The sequence below is a fragment of the Silene latifolia genome, chromosome 9, assembly GCF_048544455.1.
Source record: "Silene latifolia isolate original U9 population chromosome 9, ASM4854445v1, whole genome shotgun sequence".
Taxonomy (NCBI): domain Eukaryota; kingdom Viridiplantae; phylum Streptophyta; class Magnoliopsida; order Caryophyllales; family Caryophyllaceae; genus Silene; species Silene latifolia.
In genome coordinates, this window is record NC_133534.1 from 144,746,543 (window position 1) to 144,770,496 (window position 23,954).

General features: G+C 36.2%; 1 protein-coding gene and 1 long non-coding RNA gene across 2 annotated transcripts; one reads left to right on the forward strand and one right to left on the reverse strand.

Annotated features, from left to right (window-relative positions):
* Nucleotides 1-8,156: 8,156 nt before the first annotated feature.
* On the forward strand, nucleotides 8,157-10,781 carry LOC141598325 (uncharacterized). Its single transcript, XM_074418119.1, has 3 exons — nucleotides 8,157-9,754; nucleotides 10,170-10,527; nucleotides 10,617-10,781. Exon 1 carries the CDS (start codon nucleotides 8,163-8,165, stop codon nucleotides 9,672-9,674), a length of 1,512 nt encoding a protein of 503 aa, XP_074274220.1. The 5' UTR covers nucleotides 8,157-8,162; the 3' UTR covers nucleotides 9,675-9,754; nucleotides 10,170-10,527; nucleotides 10,617-10,781.
* A 7,645-nt stretch (nucleotides 10,782-18,426) lies between these two features.
* On the reverse strand, nucleotides 18,427-20,139 carry LOC141598327 (uncharacterized). The gene is made up of 2 exons (XR_012523421.1): nucleotides 20,053-20,139; nucleotides 18,427-18,617 (listed from the first exon to the last, which is right to left on the reverse strand). It is a non-coding gene; the product is annotated as an uncharacterized LOC141598327 (long non-coding RNA).
* Nucleotides 20,140-23,954: the final 3,815 nt, after the last annotated feature.

Sequence of the window (23,954 nt, forward strand, 5' to 3'; positions counted from 1 at the left end):
AGAAAAGTGTAATTTTAATCAACAAAACTGTAATTTTGACAAAATAAATTGTAATTTTGAGGGATATATGTATAATTGTAACACACAAAAGTGTAATTTTAACAGACAAATGTAGAATTCCAATGACTCAAACAAAGTGTAATTCTGACCAACAAAACTGTAAGTTCAAGAAGGCGAAGGCTAACTTCAGAAAACCTGGAATACTCACCCTTGAATTATAAAGGATTATCATTTTGTGATAGTCTGTTATGTTGCATGCCAACTTTTGAAACTCTCTATCTCTGGCTGATACGAGTTCATGGTTGTGGCCACTGTGGAATCTGTCAATTCTTAATTCCCCATTCCTCATGAATAGCCTAATCCTCGCTTTGCAGCCAACGCGCCTGACTTTGTGTCTCCTACCTGAGTCTTGGCGGCCACTACACTCCAATTGTCCCTTATGTTTGAACCCCTCCCGGTTGCAAACCAACAGTTTAGATTTTATTTCCCCGCCACGCCATCTCTTAGTCGTGTACTTACGCACATCAAAACCACAAGCAACAGCATAAATTCTATAAAATGTCACTGCTTCCTCTATTTCCAGAAATTCCTGACCAACATAGGGGGTGAACTTAGCTTCAACGTCCCTGCAAAATTCTTCCTCGTTCGGCTTTCGTTTTCCATTGTGCTCAATATTATCTGTCAATAGTGTCATTATTATCAATTGTTTTCATAACAATTTAAAGTAACCCATATATTTGTTAAAATTATATCTTCCTTCAAATTACACTTTTTGTTGTTATCACTACACTTTTGTCTGTTAGAATTATACTTTTTACTATTACAATTACAGTTTAAAACCTTACAGCTTTTCTATTACAATAACCCTTTTGGTTGTTAAAATTACACTTTTGTCTGTTACAATTATACTTGTTACTATTAGAATTACAGTTTAAAGACTTACAGATTTTGTCTGTTACAATAACACTTTTACTAGTCAAAATTACACGTTTCTCTGTTACAATTATACGTTTTCCTATTAGAATTACTGTTTATAAATTTATAACTTTTGTCTGTTATAATAACAATTTTAGCTGTTAAAATAACACTTTGTACGACTACAATTACAATTATACTTATCTACCATAATAATTACAATAATACTTTTGTTGCTTAAAATCACACCATTTGTAGTTAAAATTACATTTACGACCATTATAATTACAGTTTTGTTAATCCTGAAATTACTCTTTCATCCGTCAGAATTACACTTTTGAATATTACAGTTACACTTTTGAATATTACAGTTACACTTTATTTGATACTACATTCACTCTTACAAATAAGAAACTGAAATATGATGTTGAACTCTACCAGATACTACATTTAAAGTTTAACTTCTTATTCACATAGTTGATGTTGAACTCTATAATGCTGGAGTTCATGTTGAAAAAGTGGATTTGCAGATTTCAAATAATAAAAAACAAGCTTCAAAAATAACCTAAAATACACTTCCTTCTCATATTTAAGCAACTTTTCATATTTAACCTAATGTTTTGATAAAAAGAAATATATAACCTAACTTTGAATGAAGAAAATAAATAAACAATCCAAAAATTACCATGGCCAAATGGAATCATTTGCAAATCCGTCATTTTTGACGTTGGACGGTGGTCTTGATTTTTGTTTGTGAGAATGGAGGATAATAAAGGAAGATGATCAAGGAAGATGATAAAGGAAGATGATAAATGAAGAATTTAGGTTTTGCTCTAAATTATCGCCAAAATTATCGCCAGGAAGATGAGTTTTTTTCAAATTGTATTTTGGTGGAGTTTCCTTAGAATTGTGTTGAGGAAGGTTGTTGGATGATTGTGCATGTGTTTGTGTGTGCACAGTGGGTAATAGGCAATAGTACTGACACACACACCCTCTCTCCTCCTCAACCTATTTCCTTTTTTTTTTGCCGCCTATATTGGGATTAAAGTAGGACAATCTCCACTCTCCATTTTCCTAATCCAAGGGCCCTAATAAAGACTTAGGGACTCAAAAGATATTAAGGACTTAGGAGAACTTTACACTATATATATATATATATATATATATATATATATATATATATATAGAGAGAGAGAGAGAGAGAGAGAGGTAAGATCTAATGAGTCCTCCTCTCAAATTGAGTCCATAAGTCCCTCTAATTGCCATTGGATGGTCTCAATGAATGGTTGAGATGCATTTGATTAAGGGCTATTAAAAAGAAAAGGAAAAAAATGTGGATGGTTGGATTGAGATGGGTGGTTGAGATTGAAAATTACCAAAAAAAATTACCACTAATCAAATTTCTATACATTAATTAATTTTTCTTTCTCTCTCTAGCCCCTAATTAATCAGTTTTGAGTTTAAGATTTCAGAAGTGTAAATGTAATGTTGTATGAGTTTTACAAGTGTAAATGTGATGTTTTACGAGTGTATGAGTTTTACAAGTGTAAATGTGAAGTTTTACGAGTGTAAATGTAACATTTTAAGAGTGTACATTTGATTTTTTGTGACGAAAATTTTGAATTTATATAATTTTAACATTTTACAAGTGTAAATGTGAAGTTTTACGAGTGTAAATGTAACAATTTTAAGAGTGTAAATTTGATTTTTTGTGACGGAAATTTTGAATTTATATAATTTTAACATTTTACAAGTGTAAATGTGAAGTTTTACGAGTGTAAATGTAACATTTTTAAGAGTGTAAATTTGATTTTTTGTGACGGAAATTTTGAATTTATATATTTTTAACATTTTACAAGTGTAAATGTGAAGTTTTACGAGTGTAAATGTAACATTTTTAAGAGTGTAAATTTGATTTTTTGTGACGGAAATTTTGAATTTATATAATTTTAACATTTTACAAGTGTAAATGTGAAGTTTTACGAGTGTAAATGTAATATTTTTAAGAGTGTAAATTTAATTTTTTAGTCAATTTGAAGGTTTTAGAGTGTAACTTTAGTCCTTTGAGTGTTAATTTGGTCCTTTATAAGTGTAACTTTGTCCTTTACGAGTAAAACTTTAGTCCGACTACCAAAAAACGCCACCATCATCGTCCTCTCCCACCAACTCATATCCACAAAAAATATGAGTGCAAATTTATATAATTTTAACTAGTGTAAATGTAAAGAAATACAAGTGTAAATGTAAAGAAATACGAGTGTAAATGTTAAGATATATGACTGTAAATGTTAAGAGATATGAGTGTAAATTTAAAGAAATACGAGTGTAAATGTGAGGAGATACAAGTGTAAATTTAAGAGAAATACGAGTGTAAATGTGAGGAGATACAAGTGTAAATTTAAATAAAAACGAGTGTAAATGTGAGAAAATACAAGTGTAAATGTAAAAAATATGAGTGTAAATGTAAAAAAATATGAGTGTCAATGTAAAGAAATGTGAGTGTAAATGTAAAGAAATGTGAGTGTAAATCTGAAAAATGCGTGTAAATGTAAAGAAATATGAGTGTAAATGTATAAAAATACGATTGTAAATGTAAAGAAATTAAATATAAGTGTAAATGTAAAGAAATACAAGTGTAAATGTAAAGAAATATAAATGTAAATGTAAAGAAATATAAGTGTAAATGTAAAGAAATATGAGTATAATAAATATATTTATTAGATCTAACAATAAAAATCATGATAATACGATTTTAAATATATAGACGATATTCGAAATCATCAAAAAAAAAATTAAAAACAAACAAGATCAGGACACATTCACGTGAATGATGAACCCCACCCACCAACCACTTCTCATTTCCAAAAATAAAGAAAATGATAAAAAAAAAAACAAACAAACAAACACTACACATTCACGTGAATGTGGAACCCCACCCACCAAACACTTTCTCATTTCCAAAAATAAAGAAAATGATAAGAAAAAAAAAAAGAAACAAACACTACACATTCCCACGTGAATGTTGAACCAAAACCACCAACTACTTCTTATTTCAAAATCACAGAGAAAAAAAAACAGGAAAAGAGGAGGAGCAGCAGTGGTGGCCGTGAGTGGTGAGTGGAGGAGCGGCAGTGATGGCCTGAGATCCGGTTTAATGGAGGAAGAGAGGCAGATCTGGTGGTGGTGTTGTGGTCGTCGGGAGAAGGTGTCGTGAGTTGTGGGTCGTGGGGTTGTCGTGGTGGTTGTCGGTCGCGGGGTTGTCGTGGTGGTTGTCGTGGGGTGGTTGTCGTGGATCTGGAAAGAGGGGGGCTGCAGTTTTTTTTTGGGTGGTGGTGGTGGCGGCGGTGGGTCGGGTTTAGAAATATGAGGTGACGGTTGTTGTGGTAATGTGGGGTGTTGTTGTGGGCTAAGATGGTGTCGGGTCGAGGTGTTGTTGTGGGCGGTTGTTGGAGAGGAAGAAGGCGGTGGCTAGTGAGGTGGTGGCGGTCGTAGAGTGGGTTTGGGGTGGAGCAATGTCGCCGGAGTGGTAGTGGGGCTGTGTGGTGGGCGTGGGTAGGTGGCGGTGGAGGTGGTCGTGGGGTCGGGTAGGTGAGGAAGAGGGGGAAATTTTTTTTGAATTATTTGGTTTTTGAATTTTGTTGGATTTTTGAGAGGATTTGAGATTTTTTTGGTTTTTAGAGAGATGAGGGGGAGGATAATTGTGAGATGAGAGAGAAGTGGATGGAAAAAGAAGGGTTTTATAGTGAAATTAGGGTTTGATTAGTGAAGGTAGTGAGGGAAAGTGATTAATTAGGATTGATCCCCTAATTTTAGCACTAATCCCTCCCTTTTCCCTTCCAATCTCAACCCCTCATCTCATCTTTTCAATGGCCCTAAAGAGAACTTAGGGACTCAATAAAATTGGGTGGACTCACTTGATCTCTTCTCTCTCTCTCTCTCTCTCTCTCTATATATATATATATATATATATATATATATATATATATAGTAATAAGATCAAGTAAGTCCATGTCTTATATTTGAGTCCATGAGTTCCATTGTCTACCCTTAGATCATGGACTTGAATGGCTTAGATTAAAAGAAAAAAGCAACTAATAATAATATTCTAATGCCTAAAATAATTACCTCTCTCCTCCTACCACTCATAGGGTATTAGCATGCATGCAGGTTGTCAATCAAAACATCACACACACACACACACACGTCCTACAAACTTCCCCCCATTTATCATCTCTCTATTATTCAAATCAAATCTTCCCCCAAAATATTTCCCCCAAATTAAACCCCATTAATTTTCCCCCAAACTGCTGCTCTAAATCCCCAAATTTTATCGCTTTTTTTGTTACCTTATTATCGTTTTTTCTCCATTTTCTTTTCTCACTTGCAAGCTGCCATTTTCGTCCATTCATATTACTTCAGAAGGTATTTTTTGTTGGGTTTTTAGAGTTTTATGATTTGTTTTTGGGTTTTAATAGTTTTATGATCTTTTCTCTTCATTTATTTAGACGTTTTTTTTAATTTGTTGGACATTGTTATGTAATTGGACTGTATTTGGTAACTGTACTTTGTCACCATTGTTGCTGTACTGTTCTATTTGATCACTGTATTTGGTTTCTTCATTTTGATTAGCCAGTTATTATTAGCACATTTAGGACATGTATGACATTTATTTTTGATCACTGTATTTTGTCAACTAACGGTTTTAGCATATATGTTCATATTCATTAAGATTAGTCAGATTTTTTTGAAAAATCCTACTTTTGTTGCTTACAATTACTCTTTCTTTGTTAAAATTACAGTTTATCCAATTTTTTTTTTTTTTTTGGAGAAATCCCACTTTTGATTATCCTTTTGTTAGAATCACACTTTTGTTGTTAAAATAACACTTTATGCTGCTACAATTACACTTTTTTTACTAAAATTACACTGTTGCCTGTTAAAATAACACTTTATCTTGTTAGAATTACACTTTTGTCAGCTAAAATCACACTTTTTTCTGTTAAAATGTCAATGTTGCCTGTTAAAATAACACTTTCTTTTGTTAGAATTACACTTTTGTAAGCTAAAATAACACTTTATGCTGACAAAAGTGTAATTCTGTTACAATTACACGTTTGTTTGTCAAAATTACACTTTTGTCTGTTAAATTAACATTTGATTTTGTTAGAATTACACTTGTTGCTGCTATAATTACACCTTTATATTGTTAGAATTACACTTGTGGCTGCTATAATTACACTTTATGCTGCTACAAATCCCACTTTTGATTACCCTTTTGTTAGAATCACACTTTTGTTGCTAAAATAACACTTTATGCTGCTACAATTACACTTTTTTTTGCTAAAATTACACTGTTGCCTGTTAAAATAACACTTTATCTTGTTAGAATCTCACTTTTATCAGCTAAAATCACACTTTTTTCTGTTAAAATGTCACTGTTGCCTGTTAAAATATCACTTTATTTTGTTAGAATTACACTTTTGTCTACTACAATTACACTTTTGTTTGTCAAAATTACACTTTTGTTAGAATTACACTTTTGTTGCTAAAATAACACTTTATGCTGCTACAATCACACTTTGTTTTTGCTGAGAGTTTTCTGTTGCCTGTTAAAATAACACCTTTATTTTTTTAGAATCACACTTGTTGCTGCTATAATTACACCTTTATATTGTTAGAATTACACTTGTGGCTGCTATAATTACACTTTATGCTGCTACAATTTAAACTTTTTTTTGTAGTAATTTTTTTTTTGTATGCAACAATTAATTTTGAGTAATGTTAACAGATGTCAGGTGGAAATGAGGGTAAATCAGGCAAGTCCAAAAAAGCAAAGGTGCCTGTCAAGTTAAATAAGGAGCTTGTTGTTGCCAAACCAGCCAAACCAGCGAAACCAGCCACGAACAAAAGTGCAAAGGTGGTCATCAAGTGCTTGGTCGAAACGCGACTTGTTGAGCTCATTGAAAAGCTTAATGATGCACAAACAGATGCGGTACGGAGGATCGGTTTCGGTGGTATTCTTGAGCTTAAGCTCAAAACATATCCGATGGGTCATGTTAAAGATTTTCTCGAAAGCATTCGATGACGAATCGTATATTTTCCGGGCAGCTAAGGATAAAGAGTTCATGGTCACCAAGCATGACGTGTATGACTGTTTTATGTTACCACTTGGTCCTAAAACTGTTGATCTAGTACCTACGGGCCGCCAGAAGGATTCTCAAGCGCCAGAGAACAAGCAATTGAAAGATAAATGGCGAAAAGCGTACAACATAAAAGGGGTTAACGAAGGCATTAATTTAGGAATTGTCTTCCAAGATATTTTTAAAAAAATATACAAAAAAGGAGGTCCTCAATTCTGCAGGCTGTTTGTTCTGCTCGCCATGTCATCACTCCTAACTCCAACGTCATACAGTGGGGTTGACTTCAAGCTTTTGAGAGCTGTTGAAGATGTTGACTCGATTATGCAGTACGATTGGTGTACTTATGTGCTGGAACATTTGGTGAAGGCTGCGGCAGGTACTGGTGAAAACAAACAGACGCTGCTGGGGTGTATCCCCTTCTTAATGATCACGTACTTTCAACGTTTCGATTTTCGTGGAAAGAGTTGTCGCCACAGCCTGCCTCTCATTAAGCACTGGGACCGGCAGACGCTGTCCGACAAACTACATGGTGAGCTTGACAAGAACCGCTTGGGTCGGCTAACTTGGTCCTTGGTCAAGTACCCTCGGTGCCTTCAAAAAGAATTCTTAAGCATTGGCGGGGTGCCTAATGACAGCCAAGTGTTGGCCATTGGAAATGTGGTTAGTGATGCGGCATTACAAGTGACTTCAACTTCAAACAGGAAGAAGTTCATCGAGATTGAACTCCCTTCTGGTGTTGATGATGACGAGGAGCTGAAAGCTCGGGCTGTAGATGTAAGTGTTATTTGTTTCATTTGTCAAGGCTAATTTTAATGTTTTAAAAATTAGACTCTTGTTTGTTACAATTACACTTTTGTGCGTCAAAATTATACTTTTGACAGTTAAAATTATACTTTTGTTTGATACAATTACACTTTAGTCCGTTAGAATTACACTTTCTAAAGTTAAAATTATACTTTTGTAGCTTATAATTACACTTTCGTCCGTTAGAATTATACTTTTTGCCCTTAGAATTACACTTGTCAAAATAAAAATTATACTTTTGACTGAACACTTGTCCAAACATCTGTATTTTTAATGTAGGATGTGCATGAGCTTTACTTGAAGATGCAAAGGAATGCTACTGTCTTCTATTCATGGTATGCAGATGCAGCCATGACGCTCAAAAGGTTAACAGAGGGTCTGAAGTATTCTAGTGACCCTGTCGCTACACAATGCACACAATCATTCTTTCAAAGCCAAAGTATGAAGGATTATGCTGTGGAAATGCAGCAGATAGCTGAACGAATAAACCGTTCAGTGAAATCAGCTCCTGTGCTGCAACAAAGTCCAGGTGATCAGTATCAGAATGACGAGGTAGATGACGACGGATACGAGCAGCATGTTGGGGATGATGATGAAGAGGAGGACAATGGTGATGAGGACGAGGGAGATGATGAGAATGGTGATGATGTTGAGGATGAGGAGGATGGTGATGATATGGAGGATGATGGATACGATAATGAGAAAGAGGTTACTGTAGATGTTGGTACAGACCTCGAAGGCACGGTGGCCGCCTCAATTGTTTCGGATGAAGTAGCCATTGAGAAAGCACGGGAGGTGTCTACACAACAGATAATGGAGGCGGTTCAGTTTTACAGCGCGCCTGAATTTAAGGACGCTGCTAACAGAGACGACTACATTAAGGACACCAACGTGGACGTTTGTAGTACTCGTGATATTTCTGTTACTTACAAAAGGAGGAAGGTAGCTGAGGAGGAGGTGGCTGTTGAAGGGCCAACTAAATTTGACCGGGAAGTTCTCCTAGAGTATTATTCAAAAGAAGATGTTGATGAGGCTAAGAGGAAGTTCTACGCGAATGCTGCTGCTGCTAAGGAACAAGAGCAGACTATGGACATGGGGGTAATTGTGGCCGGGGAACCTCAGATAGCTGACAAAAAAAATGAGGAGGATGGGCCCACCGACGCTGATCCACCTGTCACTCAATTCCTATTTTCGTCTGCGGAGATTATTGAGGCGGAGCCTTGTGCAGAAATGCCGGCCAGAGAAGACCAAGGAATCGGTGAGGTAACAGATTTGGTGAAATTGGCGCCGGACGCTACGGGAACGGATGTGCATGTGATTGAAGGCATGAATGCCGAGACGGACAAGGACGATGAGAAGATTGAGGAGGGGAATGCTCAGGTTGGTATCCAATGTGAAAGTACAGTAGTGGTTACCGCAACATTAGACGATGCTGTACAAGTGGATTCGAAAACTTTGGAATATAGTGGGCCTGATGATGCGGAGCCTGAGAAGGCGGATAATGCTTTGGTGGTAGATCAGAACATAGAAGTTGCACCACCTGCAACTCAGTTCCTATTCTCAACATCTGAGATATGTGACGCAGAGCGCGCAGCTGAACAACATTATGAAGAGGGTGCCGGAAACGGCGGAGGCGCTACGAATGATGAGCGGTTGTTAAAGGGTGACGAGCAGCCGGAATATGTATTTGCGTTGCAGGCAAAGGAATTTATGGACGTAGAATGGACAAGTACTGTATATTCTACTGCGGACGTAAACGCGCTGTTTGAGGAGCACCCAATATCTGTGCAGACGGAAATGAGGGGGGTGGAATAATGATGAGCCAACTTTGGAAACAAGTCCTCAGACAGCGGTAGAAAAGGTGGTGGATGGGGCTGCAGTGAAGGATCACGGAGGTAATGCATTGACCTTCAGAGTTTAGAAGTTCCATGGATGAAGTTGTTTTGTTAGAATTACATTTTTCCCTGCTAAAGTTACACTTTTTGAAGTTACAATAACACTTTTATTTCTAAGAATTACACTTTTGTCTTCTGCAATTAGACCATTTTAGTTAAAATAACACTTTATGTTGTTAGAATTACATTTTTCTCTGCTACAATTACACTTTTTTAAGTTAAAATTATACTTTTGTAGCTTACAATTACACTTTTGTCTGCCTGAATTACACTATTTTTAGTTAAAAGTAGATTTTTTTGTGATAAAATAACACTTAATTTTCTTTGAATTATAATTGTCTTCTAAACTTTTTTTGTTTCTCTGCCACAGTTTCACTTACTTTCTGATGATGAAATAACACTATTTTTATTACAGATGCGGCAGTGGAGGATGATGCCGTCAAGTCTTCGGGAGGGACTACCGAGCCCAGAGAGGTAACAGCTGACGTAGTACCAGGGGCACAGAACGCCGACATTCCTATCCCGGTACCGTACGTCCCTCACAGTGATCTGAGCTACCATCCTTTTCTACTTCACTCGAGTGAGCCCTTACCGTGCATGGATCACGTCATTGAGAACCTTGGGTGTTCTATTGATTGTGGGGCACCTAATCCTGAATTGTGCTTTGCGACAAGAAACCTAGCATTCAGTCAGGAGCTCCTGGTTCCAATGTTTAGTGAGAGGAAATACTTGATTGACTATGCATTCAATCAGTCAGACGCGTTTTCCGAGCTGTAAGTGTATTAAATTTTTACAAGAGGCCCTAAACTTTGCTAATTATATATATATATATATTGTTGACTAAGTGATTTTTGGGTTGTAGTGAACGATTGGTCCAATTCAGCGAGTTTTATTTCATTACGCGGGAAGATATTGCAACTTTGAACCCTCGGGAGCAAATCATGACAAGTGTTATTGATGGTTGGTGCTTGCTACTCAACCATATCATGAAACCTTCGGACATATCCCGTTGTTTCTTTGGCCTAAGTCACACTGTAAGTTCAAATGTTACCTTTGTGTCTTAAAATTACACATTTGTCCATTAGAATTATACTTTTTAAAGTTAAAATTCTTCTTTCATATGTTAAAATTGCTCATTTCTGCGTTAAAATGATACTTTTGGCCGTTAGAATCACACTTTTTATTGTTGACATTATACTTTTAACATTACTCTTCTGTGTTAACATTACACATTTTTTGGTTAAAGTTTCACTTTATTTTTATAAAATAGCCATTTTAATTATCTGATCACGCATTTAACACTTTTCAAATAAAAGGACCCCGCAAGGTCTATTTGAAATGCTCAAAAGCTTGGCAAAGTATTGAACAAAGACGAAGACATTTTTGGTGGGTGGGATGCCTGGGCTGATCTCTGCCGTGTACCATTCCAGCTTGACACGGACATGGTAGGTAACAAAACATGTAAATTTTTATCATGGTTTTTAAGGTTTCCTTTTCCTGATATTAGCCACATATGATGCAGATCTTTCTGCCCGTGTTATCTGGTGACGGTGATCACTACAGCTGCGTGTGCATCAACTTTCTCACCGAGCAGATTGACTATCTCGACAACCGCAAATACGATGACCCATTAGAAACGCTCCCTTACGGAGGGATAGCGCGTATTTCGGTAAGTGTACGATATCCAAAAGTCAACCAATTTATATATAGTGTACCACGTAGACTCGCTGACGCTTATTCATGTTCAGGCAAATATAATGGGGAAGTATTTGGTGTCTAAAGGGTCATCTAAGGGGCTAAGGTCGGCGGGTTTAAGATCGTCAACATAGAGTTAAGCTGGCAAGGTCAAGGTTATTCGAGAAATTACTGTGGTGTTTTCATGATGCTACATATGATGTTCTACCGCGGAAGCCCTTTCCAATGTGACCTCGGGAAAGAGGATGCTATGAGTTTGTACCGTGCTGAGATTGCTACAACACTCGTCCTTTGTGACATTAACAGTATCAGAGAGGACATCTTGATGCGGGTTGGCTATTTCAAAGCAGCTGCTGGACATCCGTTGACAAGGAAGTTGAATGCTGTTAAGAGGAAAACAGATGGTGACATAGGGCCGGAATCCACAAAACGTGCGCGCGTAACTGAATCTGAAGAGCCCGTTATTGTGACACCCTCATTTATTGCGGAAAAGTAAACACGTAATTCTACAGAAAAACTGACAGGATATGTTTGTAATTGGTTCAACTAATTAAAACCTGTCATTTTTAAAACTTTTCTAAACCATTCACAAACATTTCCAGAAGGAGGATGCCAATACCTGCAAATGCTAACAGACTAATTTACATAACTATGCTAAAGTCATGAGAATAAAGTGATACAAACCAAAGAAAAAGAGGGAGACATATGTCCCTAAAATGTATGTGACACAAAAAGGGTTTAAGGGTCACAATGAAATAAAACCAGTCTAGGTCCCAAGGTTACTTTGCTCGCTAGCTCGTCCATGTACCCCATATATGCATCACCTACATCATTCGCATTTTATACAAATACGAAAGCCACGGTCGATGGGGAGTAACTCAGAGTTCTCCCGACCACGAAATGTCATAATTAATATAACATGTAAACATAAGAATATGAATACGAATCACACAATGCCTTAGCATATAGATGCTAGACAATCGTGCTTATCATGTGAACAACAATATAACAACACATAGTCCTAGCATGTGAATACTAGACCGACTCATACTACACTATCATGTGAATCACATAACATCCAGGAATCCAAACTCTATCAACCATAGCCGGCTTGCATCTCACCTTCTATGATTCATAGAATCACCATACAAGAAAGGGCAATATATCAAAGACAGGCATAAGTTCTTAGCACCGTCAATAGTCACTTTGTAACTCGAGTCTATACCACGAGGTAGGGAAGGTAATCGAACCGGTATCTTGGCTCAGCGGTTACTATTAAGAAAACATGGCCAAGAGACAACACAACCCTAGCCTAAAATCTGCGCAGACCTAGACATGCGGATACACACCACCGCACCCAAGACCCACAACGTTTTTTAAAACAAAGTGAAGTGAGTACCCTAAGGACACCACCGAAGGGTTGGCTAGTACTTAAGCTGACCCCATACTATCAAAATAAGTACCTGAGGTCATGCCCCAACTTGGATATAAATCCACTAGTCAGGAACACAAAGGCTATCAAGCAGTGAACATATACTCGTCAAAGACTATAAAGACCTATCTATGATGAAGGCCGAAATACTCACCTAGGACCTAGTCCCACTAGTCCCACTTGAATACTTTAGCCCACACCACACAAGACTCACCACACAAGTCAAGTAAGACACCCACTTAACCTTAAGAGGGCAAAAAGTCCTACTTACCAACATAAAATCTAATATTCTATCATGTGAAAGGCTATATAAATGTCTATTTACAAAGATACAATCCCAACAGAATCCTCAATATCAATAATAATCCAAATTCCAGCTAACCGACAATACCATAATCTATGAGAACAAGCTAAAATGGCAAAGACAAGAAGATCAAGTATAAGGCAACCAATTCATCCAACAACCAACATGTGAAATGATAATTACGAATATCAAGGCATAACATAAAACCTCCAATAACAACTAATCTTACCTCAAAGACAAACCCTCGACCCGAGTCCCGTAACGGGTCATCGGTCAAATCGAGGCTGACTGGTTAAAACCTAGTTTGACCAAACTCGTTCGGTCAATCTGGCCCAGCTCAGAGTCTTGGCCTACTTTGGCCCAAATTACAAATTTTATCGCTATATTATTCTCACGCTATTTCCAATTTCTATCATGTGAAAAATGAAAGTAAAACATTATCAATCATCTAAACACTTAACAAACAACAAGCACCACATTTACTACTAATGTGACATTAATTAAATCGAGTAACTCGGAATAGTTACCTTAAACTAGCAAAGAGACAAGCAATAAACTTGAGAAAGCTTCTAAAACCCAAAATTACTCTTCATCTTCAACCACATATGAGTCACCTAAAATAATTATGTGAAGGACGATATTAACGAATTATCGTTATATACAATATGAGACGGAAATTAATTTAAATCAAAACATGTAACTCATATTCATTAGCTACTGTCTTATGTTCATAAACCATTATGACCCTCCCTTTTGACAGGCATACCAAGAAAATTGTCACAACTTTTACGCCCTAGAAACAGTCCCATAAAGCACCATTTTATCCGTCCCAAAACTGAGCCCAACTCAGCCCGTCACGGCTCCTAAAACTGAGACCAAAATAGCCCACACGGCCTCCATTTCGACTGTCCCAAAACAGTCAGAAGGCTGCACAAAAACTGGTACCAAAACAGAGTTCAATCAATCCTAAACCAGTCCTAAACCGAGTCAAAACAGTCCCAAAAATGTCCCAAAGTACCTGCAAAGCGGACTCAAAAACAGTCCTAATTTACTGCACAATACCACAACTAAACAAGATCCCAAATAGCATCCCAAAACAATCCCTACTTGTCAGTATACACCGTCTCAAATATAAAACTTACTAGCTAGCATCCCAAATGATCCCTAGAGGTCAGTATACACCGTCTCACTCATCTCCACATATCAGTATACACCGTCTCAACTATACAACTGACTAATTAACATCCATAAGGATCCCTATATATAATTACACACCGTCTCAACTATAAAGCAGACTAACCAGCTTTCAAAATACACAAATTTAACAAGTAATACTGAGTAACCTATCATTATTACCTTTTTCCGATTGAACTAATCATTTATGACTAACAAATATTCTACCAGACCGTCTATTTTAGTACATACAACCGTCTTATAATAAACAAAGCTAAAAATATAAATTGGGTTTGTAAAAATACATAACGAAAATGAATTTTACTTACAACGGATTGACGAGAACGACGAAAGGAGCGCTATGGAACAAAAATAGTTGAAAACGGATGACAAACGGAGTGGCAGGATCAATTTAAAAACAAAACAAAATTGAAACAGGCGTAAAAGAAGAAAAAGGAAGGGAGAAGAAGAAATGATACGTGAGAAATGAGGGAGCAGCCTGCCTGCCTGCTATTTATTATACGTACGTTTCTTCGTCGTTAAGAAACTTCGATCGTTATTAAAATCGTTTCGAGTTAAATTTAACCGATTTAAGTAAAAGTTTCAGTAATAAAACGGAATCAATAATAAATAAATTTAATGAGTGAAAAATAAAATAAACTCAGCTAGTTAACGGAAATAATACGATATCAGCTTGAATCGGAATTATTAGCGATTTTTACAAAACTAACGGATATTAATAAAAATTGCTAATTTAGTGAAATAAGCTCAAAATAGCAAATTTAAGACGGTTTTGTTCCCAAAATCCATCTCGGGTTCACTTAAAACAACTTTTATAAGGACTCGTAAAGAAACGGAAATTATTAAATAAATAAACTCGAACTAATTTCAATAAACTCGAACTAACTTTAAATAAACTTATTAATGATTATTAAAATTAACGTATCGAATTATGATGAAATTAATTAATTAGCTAAGCATATATATATATATAAATCGTTAAATGATGTAATTAAATTCAAAATAGCAATTAAAAGAATTTTATCCATCTTAATAAAATACGGGGTGTTACAATCACCCCATCTTTTAAAAAGTTTCGTCCTCGAAACTTGAAAGTATAAATGAAAGGTTATAAAAATAAAACTGAAATTGGAATCGAACAAAACATTTAAAAGGTCACTTATCGTAAGAATCAAAATTCTTTCAAAAGTTTCAAATAAAATTTTCCGAAATGAGAACGATTCTCATCAAAGGAACGGAAGTGCTCTCGTTGCGCATTCAAGAACATCACATTCCAAATCAAAGATAAGGTCAAAAAGCAAATCATTTGTATAAATCGAAAATCAAAATACTTTCGAAAACATTAATGAAGAGTTTTCAAAAGTATAAGTCTCATTCATGGAACGAAATTGCTCTTGTTGTGCACACAAAAACGCTAACCTTCCAAGTCAAAGACAAATTTAAAACAAAAACTATTCGCCGACAAACGTAGAACAAGTTATCAAACGTTTCCAATAACTAGTTCTATCATCCGATCAACGTCAAAATCAAAGAAAAAGGCAATCCACTCAAATTTTCTTTTGCGAAAGACAAAATAGAAATGAAGGTTTCACCTTTAAACTAAAAGGGGAGTTAAATTCCTGAAATATAATATTAAACTTTGACAAAGAAGTCATAAATAGATCAAGGTTAATAGAAATTGGATAAAATTTAAAGAAATTTCGGGTCTAGTAATTAAAATTACGATAAATGAGTTTATATTCAAGAAAGGAATAGTGAACTAAATCAAATTTTCATTTTCAAGTCTTCAAAAATAGGTTAGGTTTGCAGAAGTGACATAAACTTTTAAGAATGAATCGAAACTGGTAGCTTGAAAGTTTAGAAGTTGTACAAAAAGGAAAGTAACTTAGATAGCATAAAAACAAAGTATGTTAAGAGAGCTCAAACTTAACCACAAGAGAGCTATAATGACTTTCATAGGGTAAAAATTGAAGTCAAAATTACAAGGATGTCAAAGATAGAGTTTCACAAGATACGAGTGTCAAACTTAAAGGAGGAGCAAGATGAAGCGAGGAAATGAGGTATGAACGGTAACCCTTATGATCGAGGAGAAAGGGAATTTAGACAACAAGGAAACGCCAGACACTCTTATCTCAAACAACAACATCACTCAAAACGGTTCCGAAAACTTCCTAACAACAAAACTCATAACCACATCACTCCCAAGGGTTTCCTCAATCGCTTATGTTATCTCATCCTAATCTATTCCCTGAAACAAGGTACTCCACTATAAGTGTGATCTCATCGCTCCAAATCCTCAAACATCCAGAAACAACTTTCACAAGCCTAAGGTCAAGGCTTCCAACAAAGCTATATTCGTATCCAACTAGTGACAACTATGGGTTCCTTAAAAAAAAATAAACCTTCAATCAAGAATCCCAATACCAAGCTCTAAACTCCAAGAGAAGGTTCCTCAAATATTTCACAAGGTTCTCATTTCAAAACAAGGTAGTAACATACCAACCCCAAAATCTGAAAAATCAATAGGATCTCAAGTTTCTCTATCCTTTTACTTATCAAGGATTCCCAAAAGCGGAACTACACTCAGCTACACTCAGCTACGACATCATCCCATCATCTCAAGTACTCAATGCGACCTCAAGGTCTATAAAACTATAGGGTTAACAAATTCTTCTCAATACTAAGTCTCTCTCAACTCAAGAACTCTCATACCATACCTCAAGTAGTAATCAATATCACTCACTAAAACCAACTAATAATCCCACATTTAACATTTCTCCCATGGTAACTTATACATTATCAAACCCTCATATCCAAAGTGATTATGGAAGCCAATCACAAACTCGACTACTTAGTCAATCCTATATCCTCAAATCCACCATTCAGTTTCATCCATTTTAAGTCAAGCATTAAGCACTAGTATCCCAAACATAAACAACAATGCCATGTTCCATAACCTTAGTAACCAATGCAACTCACACTTGACACACAAAATCCCCCAATCCAACGTACTCACTCTATCAAGGATCTATAGGTATAAGAACCACCAAGTATGTCTCATCCCACTACCTAAGTTTTTCCAACATCAAATCCTCTCAAAACCAGGAAAGGGTCAAAAACAAACAATCTCCTCAAGAGTCAAGTTTTCCAACCAAGGTCAACATTCCTCAAAAGAAAGAGTACTATCAAATGGCGTTAAGGGAGGATTAGCAAGGAACAAAAGACAAGTTAGGAGTACAAGCGTAGCTTTTAAAGTAAAACAGAAGGGAGTTTAGAAGGAGGATAAGCACCAAGAGATTAAGAATAAGGCGAGATACAAAAAGAACGAGAAACATCTTCAAGAAAGTAGAAGCATTCTTCAAAGGTTGAACAAATCTTCAATTCTCAGCAATAGGCACTACATCTTGATCTTCGTAAAATATAAGTGTCCTTTCAATGGAATGGAGATACTCTTGGCGATCACTCAAGAACATCAATATTCCAATTCAAAGACATAAAAATACATTTTTACACCAACAAATGATAAAACTAATTATCAGACGTCTCCAATAACAAGTTTTAACACTAATTGACGTTAAAACCAGTGAAAAACATTAAAATATTTTCAAAACCTTTAGTTCAAATTTTTTTTATAATAAGGGTAATAACTCCGTTAGCTATAGATAAGCTCACGGTCATTGATCTAAGAACGCAACAATTATTAAATGACAATCAACAAACAGGTTAGTACCTAACAAAGAGCAAACACAAAAAGACTACAACATAAGGTCCTAAGTCTACCCATCTTACCCATCTCTCAAGTTTATTATTTTAAGGTCAAGTTATTTATATTGGGGTGCACAAACGTGCGTCGGGAGCAAATATGCTCTGATACCAACTGTGACACCCTCATTTATTGCGGAAAAGTAAACACGTAATTCTACTGAAAAAAGCGACAGATATGTTTGTAATTGGTTCAACTAATTAAAACCTGTCATTTTTAAAACTTTTCTAAACCATTCACAAACATTTCCGAAGGAGGATGCCAATACCGCAAATGCTAATGACTAATTTACATAACTATGCTAAAGCTGCGAGAATAAAGTGATACAAACCAAAGAAAAAGAGGGAGACATATGTCCCTAAAATGTATGTGACACAAAAAGGGTTTAAGGGTCACAATGAAATAAAACCAGTCTAGGTCCCAAGGTTACTTTGCTCGCTAGCTCGTCCATGTACCCCATATATGCATCACCTACCTGTCATTCGCATTTTATACAAATACGAAAGCCACAGTCAGTGGGGAGTAACTCCGAGTTCTCCCAGCCACGAAATGTCATAATTAATATAACATGTAAACATAAGAATATGAATACGAATCACACAATGCCTTAGCATATAGATGCTAGACAATCGTTCTTATCATGTGAACAACAATATAACAACACATAGTCCTAGCATGTGAATACTAGACCGACTCATACTACACTATCATGTGAATCACATAACATCCAGAATCCAAACTCTATCAACCATAGCCGGCTTGCATCTCACCTTCTATGATTCATAGAATCACCATACAAGAAAGGGCAATATATCAAAGACAGGCATAAGTTCTTAGCACCGTCAATAGTCACTTTGTAACTCGAGTCTATACCACGAGGTAGGGAAGGTAATCGAACCCAGTATCTTGGCTCGGCGGTTACTATTAAGAAAACATGGCCAAGAGACAACACAACCCTAGCCTAAAATCTGCAGAGACCTAGACATGCGGATACACACCACCGCACCCAAGACCCACAACTTTTTTAAAACAAAGTGAAGTGAGTACCCTAAGGACACCACCGAAGGGTTGGCTAGTACTTAAGCCGACCACTTACTATCAAAATAAGTACCGAGGTCATGCCCCAACTTGGATATAAATCCACTAGTCAGGAACACAAAGGCTATCAAGCGGTGAACATATACTCGTCAAAGACTATAAAGACCTATCTATGATGAAGGCCGAAATACTCACCTAGGACCTAGTCCCACTAGTCCCACTTGAATACTTTAGCCCACACCACACAAGACTCACCACACAAGTCAAGTAAGACACCCACTTAACCTTAAGAGGGCAAAAAGTCCTACTTACCAACATAAAATCTAATATTCTATCATGTGAAAGGCTATATAAATGTCTATTTACAGCATACAATCCCAACAGAATCCTCAATATCAATAATAATCCAAATTCCAGCTAACCGACAATACCATAATCTATGAGAACAAGCTAAAATGGCAAAGACAAGAAGACTGAAGTATAAGGCAACCAATTCATCCAACAACCAACATGTGGAATGATAATTACGAATATCAAGGCATAACATAAAACCTCCAATAACAACTAATCTTACCTCAAAGACAAACCCTCGACCCGAGTCCCGTAACGGGTCATCGGTCAAATCGAGGCTGACTGGTTAAAACCTAGTTTGACCAAACTCGTTCGGTCAATCTGGCCCAGCTCAGAGTCTTGGCCTACTTTGGCCCCAAATTACAAATTTTATCGCTATATTATTCTCACGCTATTTCCAATTTCTATCATGTGAAAAATGAAAGTAAAACATTATCAATCATCTAAACACTTAACAAACAACAAGCACCACATTTACTACTAATGTGACATTAATTCGTCGAGTAACTCGGAATAGTTACCTTAAACTAGCAAAGAGACAAGCAATAAACTTGAGAAAGCTTCTAAAACCCAAAATTACTCTTCATCTTCAACCACATATGAGTCACCTAAAATAATTATGTGAAGGACGATATTAACGAATTATCGTTATATACAATATGAGACGGAAATTAATTTAAATCAAAACATGTAACTCATATTCATTAGCTACTGTCTTATGTTCATAAACCATTATGACCCTCCCTTTTGACAGGCATACCAAGAAAATTGTCACAACTTTTACGCCCTAGAAACAGTCCCATAAAGCACCATTTTATCCGTCCCAAAACTGAGCCCAACTCAGCCCGTCACGGCTCCTAAAACCGAGGCCAAAATAGCCCACACGGCCTCCATTTCGATCGTCCCAAAACAACAGGAGGTGCAAGGCTGCAAAAACTGGTACCAAAACAGAGTTCAATCAATCCTAAACCAGTCCTAAACCGAGTCAAAACAGTCCCAAAAATGTCCCAAAGTACTCGCAAAGCGGACTCAAAAAACAAATCTAATTTCTTCGCACAATACCACAACTAAACAAGATCCCAAATAGCATCCCAAAACAATCCCTACTTGTCAGTATACACCGTCTCAAATATAAAACTTACTAGCTAGCATCCCAAATGATCCCTAGAGGTCAGTATACACCGTCTCACTCATCTCCACATATCAGTATACACCGTCTCAACTATACAACTGACTAATTAACATCCATAAGGATCCCTATATATAATTACACACCGTCTCAACTATAAAGCGGACTAACCAAATTTCAAAATACACAAATTTAACAAGTAATACTTTGAGTAACCTATCATTATTACCTTTTTCCGATTGAACTAATCATTTATGACTAACAAATATTCTACCAGACCGTCTATTTTAGTACATACAACCGTCTTATAATAAACAAAGCTAAAAATATAAATTGGGTTTGTAAAAATACATAACGAAAATGAATTTTACTTACAACGGATTGACGAGAACGACGAAAGGAGCGCTATGGAACAAAAATAGTTGAAAACGGATGACAAACGGAGTGGCAGGATCAATTTAAAAACAAAACAAAATTGAAACAGGCGTAAAAGAAGAAAAAGGAAGGGAGAAGAAGAAATGATACGTGAGAAATGAGGGAGCAGCCTGCCTGCCTGCTATTTATTATACGTACGTTTCTTCGTCGTTAAGAAACTTCGATCGTTATTAAAATCGTTTCGAGTTAAATTTAACCGATTTAAGTAAAAGTTTCAGTAATAAAACGGAATCAATAATAAATAAATTTAATGAGTGAAAAATAAAATAAACTCAGCTAGTTAACGGAAATAATACGATATCAGCTTAAATCGGAATTATTAGCGATTTTTACAAAACTAACGGATATTAATAAAAATTGCTAATTTAGTGAAATAAGCTCAAAATAGCAAATTTAAGACGGTTTTGTTCCCAAAATCCATCTCGGGTTCACTTAAAACAACTTTTATAAGGACTCGTAAAGAAACGGAAATTATTAAATAAATAAACTCGAACTAATTTCAATAAACTCGAACTAACTTTAAATAAACTTATTAATGATTATTAAAATTAACGTATCGAATTATGATGAAATTAATTAATTAGCTAAGCATATATATATATAAATCGTTAAATGATGTAATTAAATTCAAAATAGCAATTAAAAGAATTTTATCCATCTTAATAAAATACGGGGTGTTACAGTTATGGAGGTGACACCTGTTGCCATGCGCATTCCATCTGGTAAAGCGCTATCATCTGTTAAGAGCCATCCTCGTGGGAAGGGGGACGGCTTGGCCTGCTCTCTCGACTGTGGTAGAGGTGGTCTCAACACAAACGTGGTGTCCAAGATGCTCCGGAGTAACCAAGCGTTAATCAAGGAGATTAAACAGAGGAGGAAGCATGTTGCCGACTATTGCTTGTTAGATGACAACAATTACGATGAACGGTCTGTTAATCTGTCTTAATTAACGACTTCTTTAATCAAGGATACTCAGATTATTTTTCACATTTATTCTACTTTAATTAACGACTTCTTTCATATTACGGAGTGCAGTGAACAGCTGGTCTGGGACACCCGTCACGCAACACTTCGGAGAGGTGACATTATGTCCCTGTTGCCTGAAAACCTAATGTCGTTGACTGTTATCGAGTTCTGGTCGATTTTGATGAACCATTTGGAGAAGGAGGAATATGGCGACCAAATGAGGATGTCATTCTTTGGTATACGTCACATGGTAAATCCATTAACCATTGCATCATATTTATGCCCAGTTCTATTACACCTTTGTTACTTAGAATGACACTTTTCTAACTTACAGTTATATTATGTGAATGTTTCACTTTAGTTCTTTTAATCAACAAAAGTGTCATTCTAACCGTATTAAGTGTAATTATAAGGGACAATAGTGACAATTTAGGTCACAAAGTAACCACATTAATCATGTTCACTATTGCCTTTTAAAGGATATACTGTTGGGATTGCTTGAGACGTTTGAACAACCAGGCACACAATCGACAAAGAATTATGACAACCTGTACCACTCCGGACACCTTCATCGTCGACAGTGAGCGAACCGTTAACTTGAAAACAGACTTGCTATTTGTCCCGTTCTGCATTGACGACCATTTCGCATGCGTATGTATCAATCACAAATCAAATACAGTCGACTTGCTGGACGGGCAAAGGCATTCTGATTTGAAAAAGTCGCAGTTTGGAAGAGCAGCGCGTTTAATTGTAAGATATTGTCCATCCCTTTCTTCCGAATGCTATCTTTTTTTGTTCAATCAGTTTGTTGAGGTAATTATGTACATTTGCAGGCTAGCGCAGTGAGTGATTATTTAGAAGCACGAGATAAGGATAAGAAGAACACTAGGGCACGGGAAATTCCTAATTATGCTTTGCGGCAGATACCTTTCAGCGGGATGTCACCTACTCTCAACCAACCGGAGTCGGGTCTGTTCACCATGATGGCTATGCTCTTATACGAGGGTCTTCCTTTTCAGCATGAAGACCTTGAGAAGAAGAAATCAAGGCGCTATTTGGTGATCCAGCTGATAGCTACCCTCGTTCTAGCAGACATGAACGTTTTGCGCGAAGGTGTGCTCGAGAAGGTCAAAGCCTTTGTTAGCACGAAGGACAAACTGTGGAAGGTATTACAACAGAAGCGTAGGCTGCCCCGTGCCAATGTGAAAAAATAACATCCTTAATTTAGTAGTTAAGTTTTCGTGGGAATATTGCCTTGGCTATGTAAACACTTATTTCATACTTTGTATTATCTGTAGATGTTAGCAACCTTCATCTAGACAGTTAGTTTTTGTGGTTGTAAATTTTGTCAACATTCTCTAAGACAAGGTGTTTTATGCTACTAATACATATGACATGCCGGCAAAGAATGTATTTAGTTTAACAATTGTGAGTAATATGTTAGTTAAATCAGCCAGAAGAAAGTGTGTCTGTAATACAAAAAAGTGTAATTCTGATAAGTCAGAAGTGTAACTCTAACCGGCCATATCAGTGACAGATAGACCTTACATTACACAAAATATAAATGTTATTTTAAAAGGCAAAAGTGTCCATTGAAGTTTTACTTTTTAAAGTTAAAATTATACTTTTGTAGCTTACAATTACACTTTAGTCCGTTAGAATTATACTTTTTCCCCTTAGAATTACACTTGTCAAAGTTAAAATTATACTTTTGAATGAACACTTAACTATGTTATAAGGTTTTACTATAGATGAAGTGTAACTGAAATTGCAGCTCTGTATTTATAAGTAGTTTAAGTGTAATTCTGATCATAACAATCCTACACTAAGTGTGATATGAGGCCATTGCAATTTTATTCCCTAGATATGTGTAATTGTAAGAACATAATTTGT

Excerpts from the sequence above, each read along its gene's own strand:
- LOC141598325 (XM_074418119.1), top strand. The coding sequence starts at position 8,163 with ATGCAAAGGAATGCTACTGTCTTCTATTCATGGTATGCAGATGCAGCC.